Here is a 27435-nt window from a genome sequence, read left to right as displayed (position 1 = left end):
ATATCTGGCTGGTATGGAAAAGTACCTGTGCATCTGAATCCTGATATTCCCTTTTCCAAAGAAGCAACTTTGGAATAAGCTTTGTTAAAAAGACTTGCAACATCATATGGAGTGATTTGTGTGAGGGTATTTGACTTCATGTAATTGTCACATTCTTTATAGTAGGACTTTAGACACTTTAGTGGACCATAAAATGTAACATCTAACGGCTGCATCCGATGTGATGAATGTGGTGGGAGGGACAGTATCGTAATGAAATTTTCTTTGCAGTAATTGTAACTTTCAAGCGTTGCATAACTAGAATGATTATATAGAATAAGTTATACTGGTTCAACACGATTGGGCTTAACAAATTTTACAAAATGCCTAAGCCACAATTCGAACATTTCCTCATTAGTCCAGCCCAGTGGCGAAGCGTACGAGTAGACAAGGTACACACTGTCTACCCAAAATTATCCAGTTATTTGTCATTAATTTATTACGTAATTATTTCATGTAATTGTTGAATTACAATTTAAAAAAAATTAACACAGAACGTAGTCGCTCCTTACTATTATTATGTAGTATCTAAACGGCTATAATATCTATCTATCTATAATATCTATAAGGCGCGCCCCGCCTGATGCACCAATTAAAATAAAAATGCAGGGCTGACACACAATTATTGTATGCGAGCCCCAGAAAGACACATTGATATTTGTCTTCCGAAATTTAGAGCAATTAATCGAACCATATACGCATCAAGCAGGTGGCAGAGGTCCGGCCGCATCAGCATTCTGCCTATTACGTATGCAAAATTTACTCGCGGGAAAGACATTCGAGCTTTTGTCTATCGAAGTCGACCAGCTATTTTATTATGCTGTTAAGGGTTATTGTTTATGGACACGCTTGATCTGGTTGGCCGCAATACATCTTACAGGTTTTTTTAGTGGTTATTTATAAACGACTGTTCGATATTGGCAATTGTATTTTGGTTGTGTTTTTATTTGTCTTTAATTAATTTTAAAATAATGGATATTATGGATTTATAAGTTATAGTTATACCTATGTTGTGTTTTTTGTAAGCAGTATTTATTTTTATTTATCTATCTTTTTATGCTAGTAGTAATTATTTTTTTCTTTTTTATATCACTACATAATTTTTCTCTTTGAGTTAATATTTAATGCGCTTTTATTCTCTATTTCATTAAAATGAATAATATTGAATACACATTTTTTTCTAATTAACGATTTTTATTGTTTGTCTACCCGAAAAAAAAGTTCACGCTTCGCCACTGGTCCAGCCGTTAAAAGTAACCTGATATTCTGCATCTGGAGGCCCATCCTTAGCAAGTAGTGGAGAAAATCGTCTTCTGGGGAATATAAAAAATGGGGGCACAAACGATGCGGCAGCGCTCATGCAACAAATTACAGTAATGTTTTTGCCACGCTCCCAACTAGTTGCCGAACCTACCCTTTTTTTGACCTTTTCTAGGCAATATAGTTCCAGGTTCTTTAACCGTCGTTATTCCCGTTTCATCCATATTAAAAATATTGGACTTCTTGAAATTCTGTTTAGACAAAACCGTGTGAAGATTGTCGAAAAAGCGAGTTACCTCGTCCTTGTTAAAACCCTTGATGCGGTTTAAACTCGTGGCCTCAGGTTTACGAATGTTGATCGTGGAATTCCGTCTTAAGAATCCATCTAGCCAATCTCTTCCAACTAACTGCTTCTGTTTATTAAAGGGGTGATTAATTCTTAAATTTTCGACACATCTGTAAGCTAAGCGACAAAATTGCCACCTAGTTAGCCCATAAAACATATTTGCAAGGGTAACTAAATGTTGTGCCATTTCCGTTTCTTGCTGAAGGGTAAAGATGGGGTGCCTACCAAGTTTTCCTGAACTTTGCAGTAGTCCTTTTCCGACCAATTGCGCCGCTTTTTGTAGGTCTTCCAGGGTCCAAGCCGCCTTCTCAGTTTTCCTTTTCCAATTTCGAGGCATTTCCTACAATAAATTTTTAATTTCAAAAAAATTGGGGTAATTAGAGCCATGGGGGTAATTGGAGCCATATCGTGGCTCTGCGTTCTTCTATCTCCGTCTAAATGAATGCAAAAATACGGGATAGCTTCCGTTCAATTCTCTAGTATTTCTAAAATTATAATTAAGTACGGCAATAGTGCAATCCCTGCTTAACATCATAGAGTAATTAAAAGTATGATTTAATTTCTTAGAACATTGAAAGGCTTTTTTTTTCATTGAAAGGCCTTTCAATGTGCTAAGTTTAATTTAATATTCATTTCTCTATGCTTGACATGAACACGGGAATTTTAATATGGCTGAATAGTTGTTGCTGCTGATTAATTTTGTTTTGTTTTACATCATCAGTTCAGAGATTTTGGACGAGTGTTTGAATTTTACGTATTTTATTACCCACCGGATTTAGATGGTTAACTTGGTTACAGTAGTTAGTAGTTGTAGAATACAGATTTTAGTGTTTTGACTTGTGTTAGGCACAGATATCTTCATTAAGGTAATTGTTAAGGCTGTAGTAAAAATATGTAGGTATCCCATGGTGGTGCAAAAGGAAAAATGAAGAGATTTGTAAAACAAAGAAACTATTTAAAAAAAAAAATAAAAAACTTCACCATAAATAGTCAAATGAATTAAATTTTCTGAAAATTACATACTTTTATTATTAATAATATAACTTAATATAATCTCCCTGTTTTATTCTTTTAATTAAATTTTTATTGAAAAAAAAACTGCATCATAAATAATGAAACATGTGTATATGTATTCATTCACATACAAAGTGTTACACCAAATGATATATTTTTTGGGATATTATTTTTAGTAGCGTGGTAATTAAAACCTTCCTGAATTTTAATTGCATTTATCTATATGCATGTTACTGTTACCATCTTACATTATAAATTATGAAAATACATGTACATATTATAGTTATACCATATACTAAAAATACAATACAAAACGTTTCAGAATTATATTTATTTTCTTTAGTTTCCCAATGTGAATGTTATCAAATTGCATTCTTTTAATTAAAAACATACCAATTATTTTAATTAAAACCAGCCGTTATGTCTCAGAACATTTGACTTCTGAGACATTATGACTGATTTTGATTAAAATAAATAAAAAATAATTGAATGCTTAACAGCTGCAGTTTAAATTATGGGGGCAAACGCTATCGGCGCCACCTACTTCACGAAGAGAGACAAAGATGGAAACTAATTGGGCGTTTTATCAGCACAGAGTTCCTCCTCTCTTCGGTTTTCTCTGGTCAGAGGTCAATGTTGAAATTTTTTTAAATAAAACCTTTGAACATTACTAGATATGGCTTTAATAGAATATAATCTTAACATCTACAACTAGGATAATATATACAGTAAACAATAAAACTTATATACAATCCTTTAAAATAAAAAAATACATGAGATTTCCTACTTAATACTTGAATAAATGTTATAGGGAACGGTTGTTAAGTTACGGACAACTACAGCTGACTCAGTCGGTCCTTATAAACTTTAAATAAAACCCTCGAGGCAAAATTAAATATTTCTTTCTTCGTTAGGCCTGAAACTTCTTCTTGCCAACCGGGAATTGCCTTGAAAACACGAACGTTAAGATATGAAGTTTTCAAAAAAAAAGCATAATCACCTTTAAATTCTCGGCTAATTTTTGCTCTACATCAATTTCAGCCACTTCTTTCCCAATAATCTTCTCTACGGGAACCGGAATTGACTGAGACAGTATGTGAACGTTTATATCGTGTTCTTCGTCTTTCAGCACCAACAGACTCATATCGAACCAACTAAAAACTTATCATTTAAGAAAAAAAAACTGTTAAGAGCAATTGATACGGACGTACCTCTTCCGCTTTTTCACCAGAATATTCTCGAAGGCAACTGTGGGCGTCTTCCTAAACTTCATAGAATAATCTATTCTCTCCTCGGCTATAACTAGTCCAGCATCAAACCCGATGGCCTGAGACTGTTGCACACTAGTACCCAACCTTATCCCACTAACAAAAAAAAAATTAAATCAACTCGTACTAATCAGACACATTCAGACTTTACTTGACCCAAGCTTTCCCAAAAACGGCATGGGCCGCCTCCCTCACACCGCTAACGAGATCCTCCTCTTCTGAGGCAACCGTTATCTCCAAATCCCCACCGGAATCTACAAAATAAACATGACAACCTAAAACCTAACGGACCTACTAAGGCCCTACTAATATATTCACTCATTTGCGGGTCCAAGGTGGTGATGATCGAATCGACCGAACTTTTGGCCTTTTCGACCATTTTCGTCACCATTTGGCTCGATAAGGCCCCCTTGAACATGCCTAAGAAACTGTTTGGGGCCACCGGTTCCGCCTCCGGGGGCTGCGACGTCGCTTTCGGTTGTGAAGCGGTCGCTTCTTGGGGTACACCTTTATTGGGCGGAATCGCTGCACTGAGAGTGGAATTAATTTATTTTATAATTAAATGGAATTAGGTTAGAAAGGGAAGAGGTCTTTTCAGTAGATTAGAAAGTTAGATTTATAAACATTATAAACATATATAAACATATCAACCACGTGTTCCTTAGTGCTACTACAATTGAAACAGCATTAGCTAAACTGGACAGCAGAAAGGGAGCGGGTCCCGATGGAATTCCAAACAGGCTTTTGAAAGAATGCAGCCATTCTCTTTTCCTTCTACTTTTTCATATTTTCAATTTGTCCCTAACTTCTGGAACTTTTCCAGAGAACTGGAAGCTATCTCATGTATGTCCTATTTATAAATCTGGGAATAAGAGTGACATAACTAACTATCGTCCCATTAGTATCCTCTCTGCAATTCCTAAGCTGTTCGAGCACTGTGTAGAGGTGGTTCTATCTGGCACATTTCAGGAAATAATTGGAGATCAGCAGCATGGATTCACCAGAGGTCGTTCTGTGGATACAAACTTGTTTGTTTTTAGCAACTATATCTTCAAATCTTTTGCCGACGGTAATGAAACACATGCGATATACACGGACTTTAGTAAAGCCTTCGATAGGGTCAACCATAATATTCTTATCTCTCATATTTCAGATCTCGGCATCAGCGGATCTCTTTTACTTTGGATCAAGTCTTATCTGATGGATAGAGAACAGCGTGTTAAAATTGGTGGTTTTTTGTCCAACCCATTTTTGACAACTTCAGGGGTCCCTCAGGGCTCCCATTTGGGACCATTGTTATTCAGTCTCTTTATCAATCACCTCGGCTCCCTACTGGAATCTGAGTTTTTGCTCTTCGCTGATGATTTGAAAATTTTTCGGCGGATTTCCTCCTCTCAGGATCAGTTGGTGCTTCAAAGAGATATAAACAGAGTGTTTTTCTGGTGTAAGTCGAATGAAATGTCATTGAATGTTAGGAAATGTGGGTTTATGAGGTTTACTCGTTTAAGGGTCTCCCCTCCTTGTCAATATGTTATTGATGGTATCCCCTTGAAGGAGCTTGACTCAGTCAAGGATTTGGGTGTCTTTCTGGACCCGAGTCTTACTTTCTCCCACCACTTCGAAAATACTGTAAATAGAGCTAATAAACTGCTTGGTTTTATCAAAAGATCTTGCAAAGACTTTACTAATGTGTCAGCATTGAAGACACTATATATTTGCCTGGTGAGATCTCTTCTCGAATTCTCCAATATTGTTTGGTCACCTCATTTTCTGATTCACATTGAGAGGCTTGAAAATTTCCAGCACAAGTTTATCAGGTTTGCCAGATATACTCTTATGAAGTCAGGCCTGGATCTTACCTGTTCAGAGACCATGTCCTACCTGAGCATAAACTCCTTATCAAGTAGAAGGCAGTTCTTTGATGTTTGCTTTGCGTTTAAGGTTCTGAATGGTATTGTTAGAAGTCCGGAATGTCTGTGCCTTTTCTCTTTGTATGTATCTTCTTACACAACACGAGGTCAGGCGCTTCTCCACATTCCCTTTTGCAGAACATCCTATCTACTAAACAGTCCTATAAATAGAATAGCTTCTACAGTGAATAGATTTGCAAAAGATCTTGATTTTTTCAGTACATCTTTAAATAAATTTAAGTCGTCAGCTAGGGCAACTATCTTGGGATAGTGCCCGACTCCCACTCTTTGGATTATGTTTAGCACAGTATTGTTTATTAGTATTATAGTTTTTACTTAAGACTACTGTTAATTATTAATAAGTACTTGAAATGTTACATACATTGATGAATAAATAAATAAATAAATTATTTCAGGAGTGCCACAAGGCTCCATACTTGGCACTTTATTGTATGTTATTTATACTGCAGATAAGTTTTGAATTTTAGTCTCATTAAAATATAAAATACCAATTTATACATTCTTAAGTAAGTATGATATCTGTAGGTGGTTTTCATATCTGTAGAACAATATTTTAACAAACCTCACCTGAACTGTGTGGTTGGAAAAGGGTTAATAAGTACTGGAGCCGCCGTGACAGCGGTTACTTCTGGTTTTGGGGCATCAGCGGCACTGCTGGGGCTCGATGATGACCATAAAGTGAAATCTGGTAAAGACGAGGGTGGCCCTACGTTTGATAGTAAATTTCCCGTTGAAAGGCTTACACTACCCGGAGAAGTCACCGAATAGGGGGACGATACGGTGCTCAATGTGCCTGCGAAGGGTTGGTATAATTAGATGGGTGGACCGTTGGGGTCTTTACGCTACACCCACCACTTTTATCGCCGTTGTTCGCTTGTTCCACCGCTTTTTTGTCCACAATTTCGAACGAGGAACCGTTGGAGTCGTCTTTGTCCATTTTTGGGGGTTTATTGGCGAAACAAGAAAGCCTTTTTTTATTTATTTACTTTGGTTTTTTTCGTCGAAAATTTGCCTACATAAACAGCTGCGTGTCACTGTCAATGTCACATTTGACATTTGCATGCAGGTTGCCAGACTACAGATTTTGTCTCTTAATTTAGATCTTTTTGTTTAATTTGGAAAGGTTTTAAGAAAAAAAAACATTAATGGATGTAGTGATTCCCTCTTAAAACTGCTCAATATACAGTTTAGCTTGTTAGGTGATAATCAGTAATTTTTTTGAGGAAACTTGCTGTCGCAATCTGACAACACTGTAAAACCTGTTGACAGAAACGTCATTTGTCAAAAAAAAATGTAAACAAACAAATTTTGTTCTAAACCATTGTTTACTTTGAAGAAACTCCTAAATAATCCATTAAATGAAAGAAAAATCATAAAATAGTTAACATATAAATTAATTGTTACGACAATATGCCCACGGTAATCCTATTGGACGTTTCCCTGTCCATGACCAGGCCCGTGCAACTTTCCGATGGGACCGAAACAACCAGGAAGCAATTGGCTATAAGCGGTATTAATACGTTTCTGGATCATTTAAGTATCCATTCCAAATTGGAATTTATTGCTTTGGTAAGTAAACGGTTCATGTTTATTAAAAAACTTGTGGAATTCCCTAGTTATAATAGTAATTATGGGCAGGGTTGCCAAATCGTTCACAACAACAAGCCAAATATAAGAAGCTTAAATGTCTCATTTATTTTATTATTCAGTGCAAGTGCCATTTTGAGTTGATTTAAAACAGGATATAGGAATGAAATACTTCAAAAATAAATATAAATAGTTAATGCTAGACAAGCAAATGGCAACGTTGTAGTAGTTTCTTTTGTTGGTGACACTGGAAAATGACAAATTTGACACCCATAATTAAATTAGCTTTTCCCACTGTTGCCAAATTTATTTAACCTTCGATGTTCGGTTTATCACTTGACGGAATATTTTGTTGTAAAACCTTTTTTCTCGAAGTATTCCCTTTCCATCCCCAAGCGAATCCCTTTAATTTATTAATATTTTTTTTTTTTGGTCAGTGACAGTGAAAAATGACAGACATTTTGGTACGAATGTTCCTAAAGTATTCATGGTTTTATAGTGTCATTATTAATTAGTGTAGTTGTTTTATTGCCAATACTAATACCTAAAGTCAAAAGTAATAATTGGTAAAGTCCCAATGTCTTGGAACAACTGGCAACAGCGCACGACAATCCGTTATTAACTCAAAAGTTGCTACCATGGAAATACTCTTGTCAACGTGACAAGTGACGTAATGATATTTCCCAGTTTGACAAACCTAAAAAACGGAAATTCCCTTTACAAACGTCCTTTTTTGACAAGTACCATGTGGGAAATTCTGTTATGATAATCTTCAGATTTAATTTCGAAAAATTCACCAAAATACTCGCAAAAAATCACACCGTGAATCTGTAAAGCCCGAGCGAAAGCAAAAATTCCAAAGTGGCATCGGCCGTATTGCCGCAAAACGCATTAAAGAGGTTATGACCATCCACATCAGTCATGGGTGAATCTAAAACATCTTTGAACACCATCTGCAGGACTGTCTCGCTGCGGTACCGTTTCATTTATGAAAATGTGGGGGGCGGAGAGCCTGAATTACAGTTTCTACCGCACCCGTTGATCGAACTCGAGGTGGAACAGCCAGAACCGGCTGAACAGGGCGAACCCGAACTTAAACCTGAAGATGTCGAATATGTGGATGATGTGGAGTACCTGAGAAGCTTAGACCCTAAGGAATGGAAGTCCCAGGACCATTATAAGGTGTTAGGAATTGAAACTTTAAGACACAAAGCCACTGAGGATATTATTAAGACCGCTTACCGTAAGAAAGTATTAAAGCATCATCCGGATAAAAGGAAAGCCTTAGGAGAAGAAATTAAAGCTGACGATGACTATTTTACAAACATTACTATGGCCTATGAAACCCTGGGCACTGTACAGAAGAGGAGAGCGTTTGATTCAGTTGACCCAGAGTTTGATAATAATATACCATCGGGATCTGAACTTAAAAAGGACTTTTTTGAGGTATTTAATTATTATTTTGACTTGAATGCTCGTTGGTCTGAAAAGCCTAAGGTGCCTAAACTTGGTAATATCAACTCGTCCAGAGAAGAGGTTGAAAAATTCTATTCATTTTGGTATGACTTTAAATCGTGGCGAGAGTATTCTTATGAGGATGAAGAAGACAAGGACAAGTGCCAGGATAGGGATGAAAGGAGGTATGTTGATAAATTAAACAAAGCTGAAAGGCTAAGGAAAAAGAAAGAGGAAATGTCCAGAATAAGAAGTTTAGTAGATTTAGCTTACAATAATGATCCTAGAATAGCCAAATTTAAGCAGGAAGACAAGGATAGGAAACTAGCGGCCAAAAGAGCCAAGCAGACTGCAGCCCAACAAAAAAAAGATGAAGAAGAGCGAATTCTCAGGGAGGTGCAGTTGGCCAAAGAACAAGCCGAAGCTGCCGAAAGAGCACGAATAGAAGCCAAAAGGCAAGAGAGAGAAGCTGTTAAAAAGGCCCTTAAAAAAGAAAGAAAAATCCTAAGAGACATGTGCAAAGCAAACAACTATTATACAGACAATAGTGAACAAAATTTAAAACACATTACCACCATAGAGGCAATCTGTGAGACGTTATCGATAGAAGAGCTGGAGCAACTAAATAAAAACATCAAAAACAATGGAAAAAGTGGGTTTCTAAAAGCGATAAATGACCATGAAAAGAAAATAGAAAAAGAGAGACAAGAGGTGCTGAATGCGGCTAAACAGAAAACCACAGAAGAGAAAAATACTGCCATAATAAAAGTAGCCCCAGAATGGAACGAGGAAAACTTACAGCTCTTAGTAAAATCGGTCAATCTATTTCCTGCTGGCACAAACCAACGTTGGGAGGTCATCGCCAACTTCATAAACCAACACGGCCTGTTTACCAAAGACAGTGGCAAGTTCACCGCCAAATTAGTCCTGGCCAAAGCAAAAGATCTTCAGAACACCGACTTCTCAAAAAATAACCTTAAAGAGCAGGCCAACAAGAAAGCCTTCGACACCTTTAAAAAGGACAAGAAACAAGTTTTAAACGTGGACGAGACGGGCATATCGAAGAAACTGGACGAGGTCACACTCAATGGCAAACTGACGAATGGTATCAGAAAAACGGCATCGAAAAGTGAGTTAAAACAGGAACAGCCCAACGTAGAAAAGGAGACGAAAGAGGACACGAATAAAGCGGAGAAGTTCGTGAAGTTCGACGTGTTGCCTTGGACGTCTTCGGAGCAACAGTTGCTCGAGCAAGCGTTAAAAACTTATCCTGCCTCGACGCCGGAAAGGTGGGATCGGATAGCTGAATGTATACCCAACAGAAGTAAAAAGGAATGCATGAAACGGTATAAGGAACTGGTCGAGACTGTGAAAGCGAAAAAGGCTGCGCAAGCGGCTGTAGGTACCACCGCTAAATGACTAGTTTAGTATTTTGACACCTTTATACAAATACTTAATTGCAGGATGCTGTTCTGTATTACTATTTTTTTTTTTTTTATATGATGTGAATGAATATGTAAATTATTATTATTTAGTCAATAATTTGAGTTGACCATTTCACTTTTATGGTAATGTCAAAAAGCATTGTGATTAATACAATAAAAATGATTGTTCCCACTGATCGGGTGTATTATTACTTAAGTTAACAAAAAAAAGTGTTTATAATAAACATTAAAGCAAAAATCGATATTGTGACTTACAACCAATCAATGAAAGATAAACGTAAATAAAAATATTTAACCCTTTACCGCATCATGTGCCATATATGACCCAAACTACAAAAATATTGTCTAAAATTAAGTTATATTCCTTTACTGCATACTGTATCGTATTTGGAACGTACCGCTTACACAGCAAAATGTACAGATCGATAGTATTATTCCATTACAAAAACATAATAAATTCGTTAATATAAATTATCCAACACAGTTGCCATGTAGGCCAAATTCACCCGTTGATAATCGACCTAGGCTTCTTTTTGTGGGTGGAAACTGTAGTAGAGTGTTCCTGAAGAAATTGCGTCTGAAGTTTGAAGCTAACTACAAAGTCCAGTGTTTCCTGAAGCCAGGAAGTACAAACAATGAACTGATTTATACTGCATCATCTATGGTTAAGGAATTTACAGAAAATGATATGTTAAATGTTATTTGCTTATCATTCGGTATTTAAAAATTTTTTATACATTTACATAGCAATAGTTTAGTGATGACAAGCCCTTACATGTATCCAAACCACAATGTAATTTATAATAGCAATAAGGCTCTCTATAGAATATTTCACGCAAATAATATTAATCTAAATAGAATTTTAGAGTCTAATCATGCCAGCAACTTTGGATCAGATTTGGCATCATTACTGTATACCCATATTTTAAAACATTTCAAAAGTAGCATTTCATCAAAAAATGTGTCCACAATAAAACCAAGTAATCAATCTGGACTTCTAGATACTAACTGTGATAGGGATTCTTTTTTATAGATAAACACACAGAAGATAAAGCTCACTCACATTCTATAAATAACATTGACAATAAGCATGGGAAAAGTTTCAGTAGTTTTATTTTAAATATACACTCTCTAAGAAATAAAATGGACGAGCTTCATCTTTTACTTGATTCATGTGATTTTCCTGATATTGTATTACTAACTGAGCACTGGTTAAAGCCTAACGAATGTTTCTTAATATCTGATTATATATTCCTATATCAATTTTTTGTCGGCAACACTCCATACATGGAGGAACAGCTATTTTAGTTAAACAAACAATTGAAGCTTTTTTCTGTAAAATTAATAAGTATGATAACTTTCTGTTGGAGAAGGTTTTTGAACTCTCCCTTTGTTTTTGTAAGCGATTTAATTTATATGTTCTTTGTGTTTATAGACCACCCACAGGAGATATTGGTATGTTCCTGGACAAACTTGATTCTCTATTATCCCCATTGTCTCTACACTCCATAGTTATATTGGCTGGTGACTTTAATATTAACTTCACTGATGTAAGCTTGCCATCATATCATACATCCCTTTTAAGTATATTGGAATCTTATAACGTATAACATCCTCATCTGCAACTACTATTGATTATTTGTGTACAAATTTAAATGATGTGTCATGTAGAGTATTCTCATCTGGTATTTCTGACCATGAAGCCATTCTCGCTAGGATTCCATGCAACACTGTATTTCCATTATATAGGAAGAATTTTCAGCAGAGCAAATTTTAATGCTTTTTCTTCTACTACAGCTTTAGTTAATTGGAATGCAGTTGAAATGGCTCCTGACCCGTTGGCTCGTGACCCGTGACAAGATCAATCAGTGTTTTCCTAAAAAGAGGCTTAAAATGAAAAATAGAAAACCATGGGTCACAGCAGGCCTCAGAACTTCAGCTAAAAACCTCCGTTTTTTGGCTAAGCTGTGCAAGTTTACAACTAATGCAAACATTATCATCAGAAATATCGTAGTCTATATAGAAAGACGATAAAAGCAGCTAAGGTTAAATATTATAGTGACCGCTTGAATATGTCCTCAAATAGGCAGAGAGAATGTTGGTCAATTATAAATGACTTCAGGCATTCTCACAAGAAAGTTTCAGAACCAGAAGTAAGACCAAATAGTTTAAATGATTATTACTGTAATATTCCTCATTTATTACTCAAGGATGTGAATACTAATATTGATCCTTTGCATTATATTCAACAAGTGTCAGTTCAAAATTCTTTTTTCTTTTATCCTGTTAGCCTTACTGATGTTAGAGATGCAATTAAAAGCTTAAAAAACCATAAATCAGCTGGAGCTGATGGAATATCATCAAAATTACTACTCTTTTTGCCTGACTCAGCATTGAATGCCTTAGCTTCTGCCATAAACAATTCCTTTCATAATGGCATCTTTCCAGCATGTTTGAAGGAGGCAGTGGTTATCCCTCTTTATAAGGGTGGAGATGTGAGTGAGCCTTGTAATTTCCGTCCAATTTCTATATTATCTACCCTCTCCAAGATAGTTGAAAAACTTGCAAAAATCAGAATTTTATCTTTTTTGCAACATAATTGCATTTTATCTGCAAATCAGTTTGGATTTCAAACGGGAAAAGGGACTCATGACGCAGTTTTCGGCTTTTTGGAGAGTGTCTATGTGTCCTTGAATTCTGGAGAGTCCGCGGCGGCAGTGTTTTGCGATTTGCGATTTATCCAAGGCATTTGATTGTGTAGATCATGGAATACTGCTGTCTAAGCTCAATAATTATGGCTTTAGAGGTGTGGCATTGCAATGGCTGGAATCCTATCTGTCTTATCGTACCCAAAGAGTTACAGTATCTGGATGTTTATCCGATTCCAGATCCCTTAAAACTGGAGTACCTCAGGGTTCAGTGTTAGGACCACTATTATTTTTGCTCTATGTAAATGATTTGGGTTCATTTAAACTGCAGGGCAAAGTGGTTCAGTTTGCTGATGTACCACCATTTTATGGAATCATAGAGATTCTGATAATGTTAGAGCCCAGGTTTTTAAGGATCTTAAGATTTTATCGGAGTGGTGTGCTGCAAACAGGCTTGTATTTAATGTGGGCAAAACCTTTATTATGGGCCTTAGCAAAAAAAATTACAACCATGTTCCTCTATGTATCAGACAAATTTTAGAAGTTAAGAGATTCAAAAAGGAATTAAAATCACTTTTATTATCCAGGGCATATTATAGCCTTGACGATTTTTTTAATGATACCTTTTAACCTGTGCTCTGACATCATTTTAGTGTTTTAGTTTTGTTTCCTGTTAAATAATTTAATTTACTTCTTCTAAATTCTGTTTTATTGACAGCTTTACTTATTTTTTAATGAAATTTATCAAAAAGATGCTTTTTTTTTTCTCTTAAAAAATGAAGATGTTTGTTTGAAATTTGAAATTTAAAGTAAATTTGGAATTTTTTAGTTTTTAGGATGCTTGTACACAAGATTTTGTTGTCTTACGTAATATAGCACATTTTCTTTCTTTCTTTCTTTCTTTCTTCCATTATACGACCTGAAAGAACCCCTTGGTTGTCTCTGACAGTCTCTGTCCCAATCTTGGTTGTCTCTGACAGTTATTTCGTGTCAGAGACTGCCGCACGCTAACAGTTAATTGATACGTTTTGTTTCTTAAAATTATTGGCATTACGGATGAAGTGTAAGCTGTCTTATACGGTAAGTTATTTTTCATTTGATGGTAATTTAGGAGGTTATGTTTAAGATTTTGTGCTTGTGCCATATATGGAACAATATGCAATTAGGGTGAATGCGCCTGTTTTCGGCTGTTTTTTGTCTTTAAAAATTGTGCAGCCCAACCGTCTTGACGAATATGTCAATCAAGTTTTGTTCTTGATGATATAATAGTATTTAGTAATTGCTTTTTTTTTGAAAATAAGTATAACTATATAGTTACAAATAACAGTAAAATACAAAATACGCACTTTTGCCGGTTTTCGGACACCCGGAATTGTTGTCGGCCAAAATTGTACCCGTTTTGGACCAATACGTTCTATTTTCGTCCACATGTCTTACCGTTTTTCGGCCATTGAGTTTTTTTACTTATAAGTTCTTATATTTTATAATAAAACCATTATCTATACCTATTTATTAGAAAAAAAAACGGTTTTGCTTAAATCTGTATATTATATTAATTAAATAATCTGATTATCAAAAATAGATTTTTTTTATTTAGATGCTTTAAAAGTAATAGCTAATTATTAAGGGATTTTTAACATTAACCAAGCATCAATATAAAAATTTTACACATTAAAACAGTAACAAAAAATAAATAAATAAAAGCAACAAATTATACCTTAAAATGTAACAGGAACTAAAATTGTTATTCCATGAATTTTTGGTAAAAAAAATGAAGCTATAAAAGAGTGCAAGCAGAGAAACTAAGAGCAACGAAAACAAATATAATCTTTTGATGCTGCGTCAATGTACGTCATTCCAATAAACTCTGTGCATCGCAAGTGCAACCAATTTGTGCACTTATCACATCCAATGTTCTTTTCATCGTCTATTTCTGTGTCGCTTACTAAATCTTCATTACAAGTAATACATTTTGTTTTTTCCTTCCTTTCAGCCCCTTCGTGAGTGCTGTCTTGAACATTGTCTGCCTTTTTAACATTTCTTTTATTGTATCTTTGTCTGACGGTCATTCTTACATTGATTTTCTTTTTTTCTGTTAATCGAAGTTTTTGGGCGGACATTTGTAGTATAAAAAAAGAATGGATGAGATAAGTTTTTTTTTTAATAAATAAGAAAAAGATCGAACGAGAACAAAAAAATAAATAAGAAACCAATACCCTCCCTACGTTGTGTTTTGTAACAGAATCACTCTCTCTTTTACTTATCTCGGATGCGCTTGACAAGGCAAAATTAGGGAAATTTGAATTATTAGGATGATATTAAAGAAAATGCAGTCTTGATAATACACCTACTTAGTTTATTTATGAAAAAAAAATAATGCCGTACTCAGCCTGGAATTCACGAGGGGAAAGAGCACGGCAGAGAAACCCTCGATCTCAATTCCCTAAAAATCGAATCATGCTGAGTAATAAGTTCTTCCTGCGGTTACAACAAAAAAAAAATAAAGATAATTTATTTACTGTTCCTTTCTAATTCCTCATACATATAAAACTGAAGAGAGTTGGGTTAGTTATCCAGCGATCACTAGAAGGTACTGAGGTCACATACGGGAGGCTACCCAGCTATGAGTTGAATAGTTGAGTCAATATTCTAGGTATTATCACAGATAGACGGACAAATTCGCGAAACATATATTTATTTATCTGTGGTATGATTTACGTCTGAATATTCACCCAGTCAGGGTCGAAATGTTAGTTAGATTCAACAAGGCTCTAGCTTACTTTTGAAACACACAAATAATTTAAAAAAAACTAATTTCGAACATATACCTACAATTCAGTAAATAAATTATCTCAGTCGATCACTTTAAATATAAATTTTCTCTTCAGCATGAAACAATTTTAGATAAATACATGCATAAGTTATTTCCTCCTATTCATGCGAAATATTAAATTTATAAACATTAATAAAAATATATATGTACACATTACCAATAAAAAAAACAAACTAATAAGTTTTAAATTTACTAACCTGTGGTAGGGCTGTCGTTATACAATCAAAAAATTAAAAGATTTTTCAGATGACGCGACATGCTGAATCCCAAATCCAAACGAATATAAAATACTACGCCTATAATTTAAAAATAGGTGGTCTTCTTCACATTTTATTCTGTTTTCTTTTTTCAATTTCCTCTGCCTTTTTTCTTTTAACACTATCCTTTTCCTCGTAATGTCTTCTCCATGCTACAGACGAAATAGCGCTTGGTAATTTTTCATTGCTGCTGACTTTCTTTTTATATGTCACAGGTTCTGGATACATCAAATGACGAAGAAACGAGCCTTGATTTGATCATGAGATTGGTTAGTTTCTAAAAGGGATTCTTGTATTAATATAATAGCTATGTCACACAGTTATTTCGCGTAAGCGAGCGAGCGATTTTTTGGCCATACTAAAAATAGAAAATCGCAGATTGGTGGTGTTCTGTCGCCAGTAAACATGGCGCCCTTATCAAAACTAAAAAGAAATATTTTAATAGGCAGTAACCCCTATATGGAATACATCCTATTAGTAAAAGGAGAAAAAAATTTGGAGAATTTCACCACCTATACGTCGAATTAAGAGAATACCTGGAAAAATTCTTTGAATACTTAAGAATTTCCATAAGTACATATGATTTTTTATTAAGTAAAGTTAATAAGAGGCTTACGACAAATTATCGATCTCCTATATCAGCAGAAGAAAGACTGGTATAGTCACATTAAGGTAAGAATATATTCTTTTTATATATAATAATGAAATGTTAGTTATAGAAATAAAAGTTTTTATTTAATTTTATTATAACAGGCTAATTAACCACATTTTTTAACGAAAAGTACATTATATCATATTATACGTGAAATATGAACCTGGGTCGTTACTGCAGCCTGCTTGGTTTTCCAAGGTGGTGTGTAATTTGCTGACCAAGAATAAAAGCGTGCTACCAAAGCTCTTTACAGACAGAAACTGTTCAAACTTAATATCTAATAGCAGTATATGTATGACAGCCCGCTACCAAAAAATAATTGAAATAGCACCCCTCTAAGGGGTAGTTTGTATTTGTCAATGTCTAATAAAAACGTGCTAAAGTCCAGTGCAACGATATATTAGAATGGTCACCCGTCAAAACACCAGCATTTTACTTCTCAAACAATGTAAATAGAAGGTGGATGACATTGTTTGGCAGGTGGAATGCTGGTGTTTTGACGGGTGACCATTCTAATATATCGTTGCACTGGACTTTAGCACGTTTTTATAAGACATTGACAAATACAAACTACCCCTTAAAAGGGTGCTATTTCAATTATTTTTTGGTAGCAAGCACTTATATGTATAGTAACATCAGTTATCGATTTCGCATAGTTTTTGATGATAAATAGCTTTGGTAGCATATTTTGATTTTTGGTCAGCAAATTATTTTTACCCGTTTTCCAAGTTACCAGTTTCCAAAAGCGAAAGTTGTAAAATCTGCTGCTGCTGCTCTGGCAGCTTTTTTTTCTTTTTTTTTTAAATTAATGGCATGATATCCGACTTAATTTCCAGTTTTTCAAATTCTGTGAAATCAGCCATATGGGGCAATAGACTTTTAAAGAACTGTAAATCGGCGTTATCATTGTCTTTCGCTTCGTTTTGCCACATTTCAATTTTTTTAGTTTCTAAACTTAAAAATTCTTCTTGGATGTCTTTTTTTGGTCCTTTTACGTACTTGAGAAATTGAGCTGCTTCTAGATGGTGTTCGTAGCGGCATTAATGAGGGCGAAGAAGGTTGTGAATGTACATGTATTAGATCGCTGGCTTCATTGTTTTCATTATTTTCAACGGAATGAAGTTCTTCGATTTCATTTGAATCTTCATTGCAAGAAAACAAATTCCCCTGTGTAGGGGAAGGAGTAACGAAATCTTTTAAAAAATTCATTTGTTCAAAATACTGCCACTTTGGTCTTACAGGTGGTGCACTGGCTCCCGATCTGGAAATGGGTATTTTTTCCACCTCCTTTCTGAACTGATCTTTTAAATTTTTCCACCTGTTTTTGGCATCCGTAGCTAAAAAGAAATTATAATTTAATACACTATTATAGCTAATTTATGATTTTTATATTTACAAAACTTCTGGTGATGTTTATACTTATTTATAGATTTTTTTAGGTATTTGGCAACGGGTTTATCGTTCAGATCGTTAGCATTTGCTTTTCGAATGGGAAAATCTACAGTAAGCAACATAGTTTTCGAAACCTGCCAAATTATTTGGGAAGAATTTATGCCAATTCCAACTGAGAACTGTTTAAAGAAAGTTATAGCTGACTACTTTAATCGATGGGAATTTCCAAATTGTTTCGGTTCGATAGATGGAAAACACTGTCAAATAAGATGCCCATCAAATTCTGGATCTCATTATTTTAATTATCTACACTATTTCTCAGAGACTGTGTTTTGTTTGCAAGTTTTTTGTTTCTTAAAATTATAATATTATCGAAAAAAAAATTATTGGCATTACGGGTGAAGTGTAAGCTGTCTTATACGGTAAGTTATTTTTCATTTGATGGTAATTTAGGAGGTTATGTTTTAGATTTTGTGCTTGTGCCATATATGGAACAGTATGCAATTATGTTTACATTGGTTGCTTTTATTTTCAGTTATGGACACAAAGAAACTTTATGGTACTCTACAACGTGTAGCTAATATAGACTCCGATGAAAGTGATGATCCAGATTTATCTGGCGACGAAGCTGAAAGTTCTATAAATTCAAAAATAGAAACCAACCAAAATGATCCAGATTCAGAATCCGACTGTTCATCTGATGACGATATGCCCCTATCAGAAATTCGTAATCTATTGAAAAACGATAACGAAATTCAATTTAGAGGTTGTCAAGATCTTCCGGATTCGATTCGTACGCTTGCAACTCCAGTAGAATACTTCAAATTCCTTTTCCCAAAAGAGCTCATAAGTTACATTACAGAGCAAAGTAATTTGTATAATATCCAGTGTCAACCACACAAGCCTGTCCATACAAAAAATCATGAGATTGAACAGTTCATCGGAATCTGCATTTTGACTTCTCTAATGCAGTTGCCTTCTACAATAGATTATTGGAATGGTTCATTAGGCTATCCTGCTGTTTCTAATTTCAAATTTGGAGGAAGCAAAATCAAGAACTACACCCACAGTCGAAAATAAAAAAAAGAGCTGCAATTAAAAAGGTTGACACTGACTCTGAATCTGAAAACAACCCATTCTTAACAGTGGCGAAGCGTACGAGTAGACAAGGTAGACACTGTCTACCCAAAATTATCCAGTTATTTGTCATTAATTTATCACGTAATTATTTCATGTAGTTGTTGAATTAAAATTCAAAAAAAATAACACAGAACGTAGTCGCTATCCTTAATATTATTATATAGTATCTAAACATGATTAATCCGAAGGCGCACCCCGCCTGCCGCACCGATTAAGATAAAAATACAGGTCTGATACCCAATTAATGTATACGAGCCCCAGGAAGACACATTGATATTTGTCTTCCGAAATTTGGAGCATATCGAACCAAATACGCATCAAGCAGGCTACAGAGGTCCGGCCGCATTCAGCCTATTACGTATGCAAAATTGCAAACTTAACTCGCGGGGAAGACATTCGAGCTTTTGTCTATCGAAGTCGACCAGCTATTTCATTATGCTGTTAAGGGTTATTGTTTATGGGCACGCTTGATCTGGTCGGCCGCAATACATCTTCAGTTTTGTCTGCATTTGGTGGGGGCGCGTGCTATAGTAATTTAATAATTAGTATTTTTATTTTTGGGTGTATAGAAAAGCTTTTTTTAGTGGTTATTTATGAACGACTGTTCCATATTGGCAATTGTATTTTAGTTGTGTTTTTTTGTAAGTAGTATTTATTTTTATCTATCTATCTTTTTATGCTAGTAGTAATTATTTATTTCTTTTTTATATCACTACATAATTTTTCTCTTTGAGTTAATATTTCATGCGCTTTCATTCTGTATTTCATTAAAGTGAATAATATTGAATATACATTTTTTTCTAATTAACGATTTTTATTGTTTGTCTACCCGAAAAAAAAGTTCACGCTTCGCCACTGATTCTTAATAGAAGACGACGAAGATTCTACTTGCATTTACTATGTTGGAAGAATTTAAAAATCAAAGGCAAAGGAAATTTGGCTGCAATGTTGTTCTTGCTCGAAATGGGCACACGCTGAGTGTGCTGGAGTCGACAAAAAAACTAAGATGTTTATTTGTGAACTGTGTTGCGATAATTAATTTTCTACAAAAATTTTTGGCAATATTTAACAGCTATGCCATTTTACCCACTTAGGAGGGTGAAACGAACTTTTACCTTTTTTAAATTAAATACTTTAAAATGAGAATTTCTTTTTGAGTTTTTTTAGTGATTGTAGTGAAAATATTTTTTGTCCATAGACAATTTTAATTTTTGAAAACCCTATGTCATTTTGTACACCCTTCCCCTACTCGATACCCCTTGCCATTTAAAATTTTTAAGGGGATGACCCTGGGGGCCAGAGGGTGAAAGGGGGTGAAGAAATTTTAGGTTAGAAAATTGTCCCCCTTGACAAACCTTTTGACGTATTTCGGCGTTTTTTTTTTAAACAGTGGTTTTCGATAAATCCGTGGTGGGAAGTTTTCAAATGTACACCCTGTATATTTCAGATGGCATTTTCCTCTTTATACGAAGAAAGGTGCCCGTTCACCAGAGATTACAGCGCCATCAAGGCGGAACTGAAAAATATCGAGGACTACGATAAAACCTGCATCGAGACCGCCTTCCACGGATTGGGCCAAATGGTGTTGGGCGAGTGGGGCAACAATACCGCTTGCCAGGTGGGGCCGATTACCAATGACTCGAACTATTTTATAATACAAGGAAAATTTCAGATTGTCTTGGTGACAGATGGCAGCACCGGCATAGGATCAATGTCCTTAAAGGACTCGCTGGCCACCGCAGCCCAGCGGAGTCCCTCCCAGCCGCAGTTTCCTTTGCCATTTCCGTTTCCGGTTAAGTTGCATGTCGTTTGTGTGGCCGGCGCTAATGAGCCCTGTGTAGCCAAAGGTAAGAATGGTAACTAACTAAATTCATCAAATCATCAAAATAATGCGACTTTCGTTATGCCATTTTTATAAGAGCGTAGCTCTTATTATGGGGCTCTCCCGCAGTGGAGTTTTCGCACAAAATTCGGACCGGTCGGACGAAAGTGTTTATAACTTTGGTTGTATTTGGGTTAGAGAAACGATGTTTACCTTTTTATAATCTAGAAATATGAGGCTTTAATTTGATTATTTTCAAATTTTCATTTGTTTTTTTATGTAGGACTAGAACGCCTTCAAAGTCAAAAAAAATGTTTTCTTCGATTTTGGTAAAGGGAATTCGATACAGGTCGCAACGGTTTCTTGAATATTATGAAATTTAACAGATCGATTAAAATTAATGAGGACCTTATCTGTATAGTTTTTGGTTATTCTCAGCACACGGGAAGTATTTTTTTTAACGCTCAAAGTTTCAGACATGTATGATATTCCAGCCCCTCTGACGGTTTAACGGTGTTTTTCCGGAAATAATGACTCACAGAAGATAGGTGCGCCTTATCGAGAACTACAATTTTTATTAAGCACTTTTTTTGAAAAAATGTTTTTTTTTTTGGGAAAAAATTTAAAAAAACTCAAAAAATTGATTTTTTTTAGTTTTTTCTGTGTTAAATTTTTACGTTGCAAAATTAAAAAAAAATTCATTTGGATTAATTAAAGCTGCATTCTTTTCGAATAAAATGGCGTATAAAGTTTAACCGTATCATTTATACAGGGTGAACAGTGCTCAATTGAAAATACCCTTTTTACACTTTTTTTTCCAGCCTTAATAACTTTTTAGCGGCACCCGCTAGAACTAAATGGCTTATGGGCGGTTTGTAGCGTGTGATAAGCAGAATCCTTTGCAATTTCAACCGTACTTTTAAGTAAAACCATTTTTGAGTTATGAATTTTTTAACATTTTTTGACTTTGGAAATTAATTGTGCGTATCCGGTATGTGATAGAAAAACCAAAACCGATCGAGCAGATGCGCCATTCATTTTACTATGACATGCTAAAATTTCATTTTTTCGCTATTTTTACAAGTACCCTAAAAGTAATTTTTTTTCAAAAAAGTCCTAAGTACGAAAAATCGCTAAAAATCTACCCACACAAGAGCGACGTTCGAGTCACCTACATAGAGAAATGAATATTAAAAGAGTGTTTGAAAGGTAGCCTAAATTGATCATCAAGTTTTAAACCTTAACCTAAGATATTTAGTTCGGTTAGACGGCATCGAGGGCCAACTTCTGTCATAATTGTCATTATTATTATCGATTTTCTTTCCTTCCTTGCCATCACCCACCTTCGCATCATCGATCGTCGCCATTGCTTATTCCTTTTTATTTGGGCGTCCATTGGGTGTGTTCTTTTGTTTTTTTCTCAACAAAAAATAGTTAAAAATGTAGCTTAAAGTCATTAAAGTGTAATTTCATCATATAGGCAGAAGCTTTTTTGTTGTTTTATTGTGTGGTTTCAGATCCCTAGGATGGGGTAAGTGCAATTTTTTTTATCAAATAGTTTTCACCATGTTGTAGGTCACCTAAAATTGTTGTTTACCATTTTAAAACTGCCCTAATAATGTCATCACCAGGAAAATTAATTTTTAAATGCAAGGAACCCACTTGTTCTAATACATACTATTGTCCTATTGAAGATTCATACAAAAATAAAATTTTCTTTAAATTTCCTGAAAGTGACATTATTAGGAGGTCCCAATGGTTTAAAATACTTGGTTTAAACCCAACCTCAACAAGGTGTTATTTATGTCAAGACCATTTTGAGGATATTTCATTTACTAGTACTATACATACTCATTTAAGAAAATGTGCTCTCCCAATTGCTGGCCCAAGTATTATTCAAAATGCCCCAGTACTGGTTGAGGCACAAGTACCTTGGGAAGATACATTGACTTTATTACCTGCTATCATAATCCAGCAATCTCAATATAATGTTCAGAATGAACATAATTATGCTAGACCACTTTTTACTAGGTCTGACGAAAGGTATCATCAGTGCTTTGCTGCTAGGAAGTACCAAAAGCACAATAAGTGAAACAACTTCCATTCTACCAGGTCACTACTCAAGGAGGTACCTCACCTCGATAAGGTGGGAGTAAGATCCAGGGATGCTCTTTGAATATTTAAGAAAAAGGACCGATAACATCTAGAATTAAGGGTATACATCAGTGTCAACTAATTTTTAATATCATACTCTCCATAAAGAATATTTTAATTACAGGATTAGTTTTTATATATTACCACTCCCCTAACATTTTTGGGTACCCTCTGTACAAAAAAGTAGGTAGTAAATGTAAAATTTTTAGGGCATATTTTTGAGAAATATAGGTCTTATGTCTGTAAATAATTAATTTATAAATTTGATAAATTGTAATTTTTGTATCATATCCTCAAAATGTAAAATGTAAAAAGCAAAATACATACCATGGAGTGTTGTGCTAAAGCAGCACAAAAACAAATTGTATCAGGATCCCTTTTAAGACAATAAATTATAAACTTACTTTACAATTGACTTAAATTCTACCCCTACCCTTGTTAATTTGTTGATAACAGTGAAATTAACATTGTTAGTATCAAGCATTTAATTCTCAAAATAGGACTAAATATATTATACTTAATCTCTAAAATATTGTCTTACATAATTGACCCATTAAATCTTTTTTTGATAGCGTATTGGGCTGTAAAATCTCTTTCACATTCTCTAAAAATCAGTGAAAAAGTGCAATTAACGATTTATTTTTTTGAAGGGCCTAAATGCATTAACTTAACAGCTTAAAAGTAGATTTGATGAATTTAATGTCAAAACACTAACGTATTCAATTAAAAAATGTATAAAATAAACTTAAATTACAAACATTATCACTCTTAGCCTCTTCAAAAATTAAATTAATACACTTGCACTATTTCATAATTTTTTAGAGTTTGTGATCGAGATTCACAGCCTTTACGCTGTTAAAAATTGATTTAATGGGTCAATAATTTTAAATTTCGCGCCATTCTAAAATTTTGAATAGCCGAACTAAAATAATTGACGTTTGTCACAGTCGGTAAAATAGTCTACTGTAATACCGATCCGTCATAGAAATCTGCCTGTCATTTCTATGACGGATCGGTATTACAGCAGACTATTTTACCGACTGTGACAAATGTCAATTATTTTAGTTCGGTTAGACCGCAACCGCACGCTGCAATCGAGTTTAGGGTAAAGATGATGCCTACTTGTCACTATGGGATTGAACCCTCTCATACTTTTAATTACTCTATGGTCACCTATGACCGGTGGTTGGTTGGCCGGCGTCTCCATGGCAACGAAAACGGCGATTTTCGCCGAAAAAAGACCCTTTTTATAATCGAAATTTAACTACTAAAACCAATTGGAATCGGTTCAGAATTGATGTTAATCTGTTCCTAAGGCTTTATACTATTTTTCCATGTACAAATCATAAGGTAAAAACCTTATTTTATACCCGAAATCATCCTCTGAAAATGGTCGATTTTGACGCCTACGCGCGATTTTAATGCGGACTTTGAGTGGTTTTGACAACATGGCGTCAACGTGGACGAATCGGCTCGGACTTGCTTCCTAATTTCATTGATAAAATGCTTAAAATAGCTCAGAACTTCCTGAAATTGGTACGAAATTATTCCAGAGACTCTGGAGAATCCGAATATGTGCAGATCTTTTACCAAATCGGGTTCTTTTAGACGTGATAATTCGGCAACGTTTGACGTTTTAGTATTTGCCGTGTATTATTATAATATTCATGCGACATAGTGGTCTATACAAGTCATTTTGCTAGATAAAAATTACAACACAGTGGGTCCTAATGATAAAAAAAAAATCTAATCGGGATTTAATGGGTATTATTATTTTACATAGTAATTTTTTTTTTTGAAACTTTTTTGGTATTTGCCCGATTTGAATGAAATTTGGTATTTGGAGTTTATTTAAATATTAACACATACTTAGATTCGAGCGGAGCTCTTAACACATCATGGTTCTGTGAAGCCTGATACCCCAAAAACCGTATACTTAAAGCTTGTAAGACATATAACGCGGTGAGTAGCGTTGTCGGAGCAACTGCTCAACAATCTTCAATGGTGATTTCGACATGAATTGTATTGTATCAAAATTAAGGAAAATCTCTACTGGTCCCAACTGATCAATCAGTACTTGTTTAATTGGGCGCTCGGTATTCAATATACAGGGCGTCAAAATGAGAAATATAAAATCGTTTTTTCATGTAAGTCGAGTGTTTCATAAGATATTAAATTAGAATTTGGTGTGAGGGGTTTTTTTGGAACGAGAAACAATTTGCACTTATTTACACTGTGCACTTACAATATCTTATTTTAATATTTATCCAGTTAGTTTCATAGCTGTTTTCTGTAGATTTTTGATTTGCAGGAACTAGTTTCCTTTTTGCCTTGGTTAGTTTTTCAGCGGCAACTTTTCCAAGATTGCAACTTTGACGAGACCTAAATGGTAACTGTTCAAAAACGTTTTCTTTGTCATTTTCATCGGAAATTAAAAAAAGCGGTTGTTCTACCGGTTTGGACTGTAGTATTTGGAAGTCTTTATCGTTAAGCTGCTACATTTGATGCTTTTGCAATAAAAAACTTTAATTAACCAGTGGAAAAACCACGTTTTCCAAAGGGGTAATCGTGTAATTATTGAAATAGAAGTTTAAGGGTAGATCTAAAAATTGTTTTTTTTTTAATTTGAACAAAATCGCCTGAAAGCTTATTAAGATATAAAAAAAGTTTGACACCCTGAATCTTTAAAATAAACCATTTCTGGACCTAAGTTTATGTGAACTTTTCATCTTGAAATTACTCATAGAATCACCTCCTGGAGTTTGGCCACGTACTTAAATAACACCCTGTATAAAACGTTTCTTTTAGCCAAACCGTTATACCAAAGGCTGATCGACCTCAGCGGGTACGACGGCACCATCCAGATCCCCGAAAATCTACAAACCGAAGGCAACGTGACCGCCTTGTTCCAAAAACTCGCGGAAGACATGTACACCTCTTTCAAGGGCACCCTGAGGTGCGGCAACTTGGAGTCGAAAATCGTCCTCTCGCCCGCCCCGTTACCTTTTACGAAAACCACCGATTTCTCCACCCAAACGTACAACGTCTCCGACCTAATCGAACTGTGCGGGTTCATTGCGGTGGCCGATATCGGCTCACCGATGGCCATTAGTCGTCACCTCATTTTACCGACAAACACGACGGCCTCCCAAAAGGAGGCGAACACCAACGAAATCGACCTGACCGATGACGTGGACGAGGCCAGCACACCCTCGTTCTGCGTTTTACTTCACGGAGCTCTTAAGGTGGAAAATATGGCCGCGTTGGTCACCCTGGGCGAGAACTGGTTCGGGTTCATTTACTCGTGGGCGGACTCGAAGAAGAAGAGCAACTTGATGTTGACGGTGCTTACTCCCGGGTCTGATGTCATACCGTGGCTGGGAGACCTGAACGAGTTGGGAACGGCCGATATGTACCCGCCGGACCAAGTGGGCAGTTTCCCCATAAGGCCCAACGAGAAACGGAGCTACTCGCAGAACGGGGTGGTGTGGATCAGACAGGCCGGACTACAGTCCGATATACAGAAGATACTGAGGCACGCCCGGAAGTTGCCGGATAAGACGCAACAGTTTTATAAGGTAAATTTCGCATAATCGATCGCTATCTTTCCTTTAACACTGCACAAGATCCAACAAGCCGTGTTCAATGACGGAATGTCGGAACGCTACGAATATTTCCATACAAATTAGTTATTTTTTCAGGAGTTAAACAGGCTACGCAAAGCGGCGGTTTCCTTAGGGTTTCAGGACTTGCTCACCGGTTTGGCGAGCATTTTCGAGCATGAATGCATGCAACTGCCCGGCACTGCGCATCCGGATTCCGCGCTACAGCTTCAACACGCGGCCGATATGCTGCGCAAATCGCAAAATAGGGACATCAAGTACATTTTGATGCCTCTGCAGACGAATTATACTGCATCATAGTTTTTAGTTTTTAAATGAATTAAATAAATGGTAAATAAAAATTTTGCTTTTTATTGAGTTTTTTGAATTCCGCGCCAAGTATCACACGGCTTTTGTCAAGGTGCGTTCACATATGACGTAAAAAAAGAGTGATGTCCGTCCTTTGCATACAACCACGCAAATAAAATTACTTCCCATAACTCGATGTACAAAAAATATATTTTGAATTTCGCGGCAAACATCAATTTCCTTGCCTTGGAACAGAAATCTGCGTTGTAGCTCTAATTAAT

The 27435-nt window shown here is 35.4% G+C and overlaps 3 protein-coding genes and 1 long non-coding RNA gene across 5 annotated transcripts; 3 read left to right on the top strand and 1 right to left on the bottom strand.

Annotated features, from left to right (window-relative positions):
- Positions 1 to 3324: 3324 nt before the first annotated feature.
- LOC126742747 (protein PRRC1-B-like) lies at positions 3325 to 6911 on the bottom strand. 2 transcript variants are annotated; one of them, XM_050449536.1, is made up of 7 exons: positions 6711 to 6911; positions 6426 to 6651; positions 4234 to 4457; positions 4079 to 4181; positions 3871 to 4023; positions 3660 to 3813; positions 3325 to 3606 (listed from the first exon to the last, which is right to left on the bottom strand). In XM_050449536.1, exons 1-7 carry the CDS (start codon positions 6793 to 6795, stop codon positions 3496 to 3498), a joined length of 1056 nt encoding a protein of 351 aa, XP_050305493.1. In that variant the 5' UTR covers positions 6796 to 6911; the 3' UTR covers positions 3325 to 3495. The 2 variants fall into 2 exon arrangements, with proteins under 2 accessions (XP_050305493.1, XP_050305495.1); XM_050449538.1 differs by having other exon boundaries at positions 4246 to 4457.
- Positions 6912 to 7130: 219 nt separating this feature from the next.
- On the top strand, positions 7131 to 27219 carry LOC126742736 (integrator complex subunit 14). Its single transcript, XM_050449519.1, has 5 exons — positions 7131 to 7427; positions 20715 to 20885; positions 20940 to 21114; positions 26052 to 26821; positions 26945 to 27219. Exons 1-5 carry the CDS (start codon positions 7269 to 7271, stop codon positions 27164 to 27166), a joined length of 1497 nt encoding a protein of 498 aa, XP_050305476.1. The 5' UTR covers positions 7131 to 7268; the 3' UTR covers positions 27167 to 27219.
- LOC126742729 (dnaJ homolog subfamily C member 2) lies at positions 8159 to 10521 on the top strand. Its single transcript, XM_050449512.1, has one exon. It carries the CDS (start codon positions 8367 to 8369, stop codon positions 10317 to 10319), a length of 1953 nt encoding a protein of 650 aa, XP_050305469.1. The 5' UTR covers positions 8159 to 8366; the 3' UTR covers positions 10320 to 10521.
- LOC126742762 (uncharacterized) lies at positions 21139 to 23647 on the top strand. Its single transcript, XR_007662711.1, has 2 exons — positions 21139 to 22620; positions 23121 to 23647. It is a non-coding gene; the product is annotated as an uncharacterized LOC126742762 (long non-coding RNA).
- Positions 27220 to 27435: the final 216 nt, after the last annotated feature.

This window comes from Anthonomus grandis, chromosome 12 (assembly GCF_022605725.1).
Source record: "Anthonomus grandis grandis chromosome 12, icAntGran1.3, whole genome shotgun sequence".
Taxonomy (NCBI): Eukaryota; Metazoa; Arthropoda; class Insecta; order Coleoptera; family Curculionidae; genus Anthonomus; species Anthonomus grandis.
Note: the sequence above shows the minus strand (reverse complement) of the source record. Positions and strands in the feature narration are given on the sequence as shown.